Genomic DNA, 5,946 nt, shown 5'->3' on the forward strand with positions numbered 1-5,946 from the left:
CTGACGGTCATTACTGTGAGTGGGGGGCTGACGGTCATTACTGTGAGTGGGGGGCTGACGGTCATTACTGTGAGTGGGGGGCTGACGGTCATTACTGGGAGTGGGGGGCTGACGGTCATTACTGGGAGTGGGGGGCTGACGGTCATTACTGTGAGTGCGGGGGCTGACGGTCATTACTGTGAGTGGGGGGCTGACGGTCATTACTGGGAGTGGGGGGCTGACGGTCATTACTGGGAGTGGGGGGGCTGACGGTCATTACTGGGAGTGGGGGGCTGACGGTCATTACTGTGAGTGGGGGGCTGACGGTCTTCAAGTGGTTTCCGCCTCTGACCTCCCATTGAAATTAATAGGAGGCAGAAAAAACCTGCGGCGCTCGTTTGGTGCTTTTTTGTCTGCGGTTTTTGCATTCGCTTCAACGGCTTAAAAAAAATGTGGGAAAAAAATGAATAACAAAAAGTCAAACAGCGCTGTCAATTCAAAATCTGTGAAATTACCTTAGTAATTTAAACGTATACCTTTTCACTGTTACTCCTTGGAACAATTCAAAATCTGCCTCAAAATTCGTAAATGAATTTCGAGGCAGACTTTTAGTTTCTGCCTTACAAAAAAACGTTGTGTGAACATAACCTAAGAGTGTACTGCTTGTTTTTCGCCATTTTTTGTTGTTTTGTAAACAATTTTTGGTAGGGGTGCCCTGAGAATTATTTTTTTTCCCTGGGGTGCCTCGAGCCTGAAAAGGTTGGGAAACTCTGATGTATACAGTCGTCCTGGTGTATCTGACAGTTTTCTAGAGTTCAGTGTATAATCATTGATAGATACGGTGACGCTGACATCACGCCGGGCAGCACGTGCGTCCTCATGAATTATACAGGATACAGACAATATTATTAAAGAGGAGCCGTCACTTCTCCTGAAATGTATGTATTAATAGATAACTTGGTGTTGCCATTCTCCTCATCAAAGGTCGTGTCCCTACAGTCTCTCTGTCAGCACTGATTGGACGTTGTCAGTTTGTGTAGGGACACACCCCCAACTGGTAACACACAGCTGTCAATTCTTACATTTCCAGGAGGAATAACAGAGAAACGGCACAAAGCAGAGAGTCCTAAGAAAAGTTGCGCACTCGACAATGTTTCTTCTCCTCGTCTATCGTGTGTGTTGATTTTATACATTTTCGCTGCTGCGTGTCTAGAGATCATATGGATTATTAGATGTTTTATTTCTGTATATTTGTACTGCATTGTTGCAGCTCATCGTCCTCCAGCTGCGGCCTTTCATTTCCATGACGACTGCTCCACTTTTCCTTTGCTCCAGTTTTAAATTTCCCACCTTTGTCTGGATTACGGATTCTCTGTAAGGTTCTGTGCACACGACCTATTTTCAGGCGTTTTACGCCTCGAATCACGCCTGAAAAGACGGCTCCATTACGTCTGCAAACATCTGCCCATTGCTTGCGGGATCTGCTGCGGGTAGCTCTTCTGTTGCCGCATTATTAAATAGATCATTGATGTCGCTGTTCTGGTAATTGATGCCACGAGGATCTATTGTATTCATTGATGCAGCGTGCGTTAATTACTGACATCCGGCAATCTCATATCTTCACCGTCAATGTCATCACTTTCATTGGTGGCATCAGTCAGTATAAAACCGCTCAGTTTATCCTACGTCACCTGTGATTCTGCTGAATTGTCACCGTCTCTTATCTGCTTAACTGATTGTATGTCTCTCAGCAGCGTTTTACATCATCATGAAACCACCCCAGAAAAGCTCGTCCCGCAGGAAGTCGGCGCAGCCGCAGAAGAAACCTGCAGCTCCTCCTCAATCTCCGCCAAGTAAGAGAAAGTTGCACCTTGATCATCTTATCACTCTCATTATATATTTTATTTTAAAAATGAATTCCAGATAACCTCGGGTCGTGTAATACTAGATTGTAATCCGTTTCTCAGCTTTATATCTTAGAGGGTTCGTTTCTATGCAGGTAAAAATCTGTTACTTACCGAAATTTCTGTAGCACAAGGCCGCCACTAGGGGGAGCAAACTGAGGACTGATTTATATAGGCACAACAGGAGCTGTATGCATGTGCACAATCGTCTCCCCCTAGTGGTGGTTGCAGGAAGCACGTTACTATATGGCCCTGGGAAGGGAATCTGAGAACACAGCTCACACCCATGAAGATATATTATGAAATGAGGGATCTAAGAATTTCCAACCTGCAGTCCGACCGCTCTATTCATTCCCTATGGGATCGACGGAAATAGTCAAGTTTGACTGCTCCTTGCCCAATTATGCACTCTGCCGTGAGCGGCTCCGCGCAGGCAGGCGCGATGTTGTGACGTCAATTTCTGAGCCTTTTTTCTACTCCGTTTATGCAGCGTGTGGATGAGACGTGTTTTATCTCATCCACTTTGCTGCTACTGTATTATGCTGCCGATTTTTCCGCATTATAATACAGGTATACGCCGTATTTACGCAATGTGTGAACTGACTCTAACCCCTCCACCCCCCCCCCCGCCAGTCCCCGCAAAAATGTTCTTGCATCAAACCGGTCCTCGGTGCAAAATAGGTTGGGGACCACTGCCATAGAGAATGACTTGAGTGACCACCACTCTGGGACCCGCACTCTTGTTAACAACCCGTAGCGATCCGGCATTTATCACCTATCTTGTGGATAGGTGAAAAATTATTTTCGTGGTACAACCCCTTTAATCAGGTATCAATGGGACTTGATGGACCCCAAATTATCAGTCATAGAAAAGTATCTAAAATTTGAACGTCCACATTTATATCCTTTTTAGGTCCAACATTCTGTGCTGATTAATTTCTTAATGTCGTTTTACAGCAGTGTGAGCACAGTTTTCTGAAACGGAGCTCTAAATCTCCTGCGTAGACAGTTACATGGTATAATTTTGTCTCCCTGCAGCCACCACTAGAGGGAGCTCACTGCATACTGTTTTGTTACCAAGTTCAATGTACAACCATATACAATGAGCTCCCTCTAGTGGTGGCTGCAGGTAGCATGTTATGTTTTAAATCTGTTTACCTGATGTTCCTTGGGGGACATTAAGGTAATAGGCCATGTTCACACAGGGCAGATACGCGGCGTAAAAGTACACAGCGTATTGGCCCTGGGCACCGGAGGTAATTCTGGCTGAAAAACTGCAGTTTTTCGGCTGGAATGTCCATAGAAGGTAGAAAAAAAACCATACTTACCCGTAGCCATGGTGACGTGTCCCTCTGATGTTCTGCAGCAGTCATATGGGATGAGACATCATCCCTGGAGGCCGGGTTGAACGCAGGAGCAGAGAGATCTGGGTAAGTTTGGCGGGTTTTTTTCGGCTGCGTCTGGATGAGATTTGTTTGAATCTCCTCCACTCTTCTGCTTCTGTATTACGCTGTGGAGTTTCCGCAATGAAATCCGTTGCAGAAAATCCGCCGTGTTTACCCTACGTGTGAACCCGGCCAGACAGTGAATTTCCATGTAGCGGGAGATTCATTTTCAGCTGTTATTATGTATTTCTTTCTTACAGGTAGTGGGGAAACAAGTCACAGACCGAGCACGCAACGAAGAAGACGTTACCGCCCAGGAGCCCGTGCGCTGATGGAAATAAGAAAGTACCAAAAATCAACCAATCTGCTCATTCAGAAAACCCCGTTTTTCCGCCTGGTGAGTGGATGTGTCCTCTGCGGCTGCTCCTCTTTATTGTCAGTGATATTCCCCTTTTATTCTTGCAGGTGAGAGAGATCTGCCTGAAGTATTCCCGCGACGTGTTTTACTACTGGCAAAGCACCGCACTTATGGCGCTACAAGAGGTCAGTATCTCATACAATGCACTGTCCATGTAACGCATGGGTCAACCAGAGAGGGAGCTGCTCTTTGCAGTGGTTCACTACTCAGCCCCCGCCCCCTCTAACACATCCATATGCCCTAGCGGGACATTTGCATAGGGGTTGTGATGCATTGTGGGAGTTCCAGAGGCCAGAACCCCCCCCCCCCCCCACCATCACTCTAGCTAACAGCTCATAAAAGTGAAATCTGATCAGTCCTTCGAGCTGTGTAGTAAATTATACCGGGAGTGCTGTCACTTTAAGAGGGACTAATGCTCTTCTGTATCCACAGTCGGCTGAGGACTTCCTCGTGAGTCTCTTTGAAGATTCTTACCTCTTCAGTCACCAGGCCAATAGGGGCACTCTCTTTGTGAAGGACATGCAGCTCGCACGGAGAATCCGAGGCATCCCGTATGAACTGTGATAACGCTGCCGTTTTATCTCTCAAGATTTGATGAAGAATGATCACGTGTAAATAGTTTTATATTAATGGAGAAAATCTATTGGGAAATACAAGTTTTACCATTGCATAAAAGATCCAGTTTGGAAGAGTAAACCGGCTTTAGCGCCCCCTCCTGACACTGGTTACAGTGGAGGTTTTTTCTTTGTTTTATCTGTTCATGGGAAAGTTGTTACAACCAATATGGCTGCCACTGCAGTTTGCAGGGTGGTAGTGCAGTCGTTTTTCTGTCCAGCTATGTAATGGGTTATAGGGGTCCAGGATGTAGCACAGAAAATGACCACAAGGCGGCACTGATGGACAAAACCGCTAACAAAGACGCTGGACACAACCGCTAATGAAACCTGATCTGGCCGACCTTCTAATTGTTCTTCTGAGTTTATGATCCGCTTCCTGTTTTTATTCTGTGAAGATTTGTTAATTTTTTCAAATAAAAAAAAAATGTATATTATAACTTTGATCTTCATCATTTTAGACTAATCTTCATAAGGGCTTGGATATGATCAACTCCAGCTTCGCTGTAGTTCAATACTCTTGCTCTGTCCCACCCCCATTCTTTACACTGCAGCTATGCTTGTTCAGAGTGTTTGCTGTGTGGGTGGGTGTGTGGGTTGGGTCCAGAATTATTTGGGCAGTGACACAATCTTCATGATTTGGGTTTTGCTGCCACCACATTGGATTTGAAATGAAACAACTGAGATGCAATTGAAGTTGAAGCTTTCAGGTTTATTTCAAGGGGTTAAACAAAAATCTCCTGTGAAAAGTTTTGGAATTGCCACCATTTTTCTACACAACCTCCTCATTTCAGGTGATCAAAAGTGATTGGACAAATTAACATTACCATAAATGTTTTTTTTAATACTTTGTAGAGAATCCTTTGCAGGCAATGATGGCCTGAAGTCTGGAACCCATGGACATCACCAGACGCTGGGTTTCCTCCTTTGTTTTTTTTGTTTTTTATATTTCAAATTTTTTATTTTCAAGAAAAGAAATGGGGATACAGAAAAGGAAAAGGGGGTGACATGGGTACAGAAAAAGCCCATGAGGGCCGATCATTTCAACCTATATTTCAACAACAATAAGTAAATATGCAATCAAAGTCCTCCCAACATAGTACCATCAATACACTACAAGCATTAGTATAGCAAGACAGGAATACCAGCATTACACCCTCATCCGCCCCTCCATCACCCACATCTCAGTCAATTCTTAGTAACGATTCAAATAGGGAAGTAAACGAAGGGTAGACAGGGTAGAAGGACAAAAGGAAGGGGGGGGGTATAGGGAAAATCTTAAGAGGGAGAAGGGGAGATGTTCTCCCCTCACTCTCACCCCCCCCCCCCCCACAGCACATCACAGACCAGAGAGAACTCAAGAGCTCCCTGGTTCTCCACTAATCAGTCCACCCATGGCCCTCTTGTGTCTGTCCGACTTGCAGAAGTCAAACCAATAGAACCAGGTTTTCTGAAACTGCGTTGCTCGTTCGGGTGCGGAATGGAGCAACTCCTCCATTCTCCGAATTTCGTGAATGCGCTCCAGCCATTGTCTAGTCACAGGAGGCTCAGAGGATCTCCAACCCCCCGGAATACAAGCCTTAGCTGCGTTCAGCAAATGTCTCACTAACATCTTCCTGTAGCGCCCCACAGGTATATCGTGGTGG

At 45.4% G+C, this 5,946-nt stretch overlaps 1 protein-coding gene across 1 annotated transcript; it reads left to right on the top strand.

The window, feature by feature from the left end:
- The first annotated feature begins 1,129 nt into the window (after positions 1-1,129).
- LOC142760552 (histone H3-like centromeric protein A) lies at positions 1,130-4,740 on the top strand. Its single transcript, XM_075863743.1, has 4 exons — positions 1,130-1,151; positions 3,529-3,665; positions 3,734-3,811; positions 4,119-4,740. Exons 1-4 carry the CDS (start codon positions 1,130-1,132, stop codon positions 4,248-4,250), a joined length of 369 nt encoding a protein of 122 aa, XP_075719858.1. The 3' UTR covers positions 4,251-4,740.
- Positions 4,741-5,946: the final 1,206 nt, after the last annotated feature.

This window comes from Rhinoderma darwinii, chromosome 4 (genome assembly GCF_050947455.1).
Source record: "Rhinoderma darwinii isolate aRhiDar2 chromosome 4, aRhiDar2.hap1, whole genome shotgun sequence".
Taxonomy (NCBI): Eukaryota; Metazoa; Chordata; class Amphibia; order Anura; family Rhinodermatidae; genus Rhinoderma; species Rhinoderma darwinii.

Bases quoted from the DNA above. Each gene is read 5' to 3' on its own strand.
- LOC142760552 (XM_075863743.1), top strand. From the start codon at position 1,130: ATGTTTCTTCTCCTCGTCTATC. The intron at 3,666-3,733 runs GTGAGTGGATGT...TTATTCTTGCAG, and splicing joins AAACCCCGTTTTTCCGCCTG to GTGAGAGAGATCTGCCTGAA. The intron at 3,812-4,118 runs GTCAGTATCTCA...CTGTATCCACAG, and splicing joins CACTTATGGCGCTACAAGAG to TCGGCTGAGGACTTCCTCGT.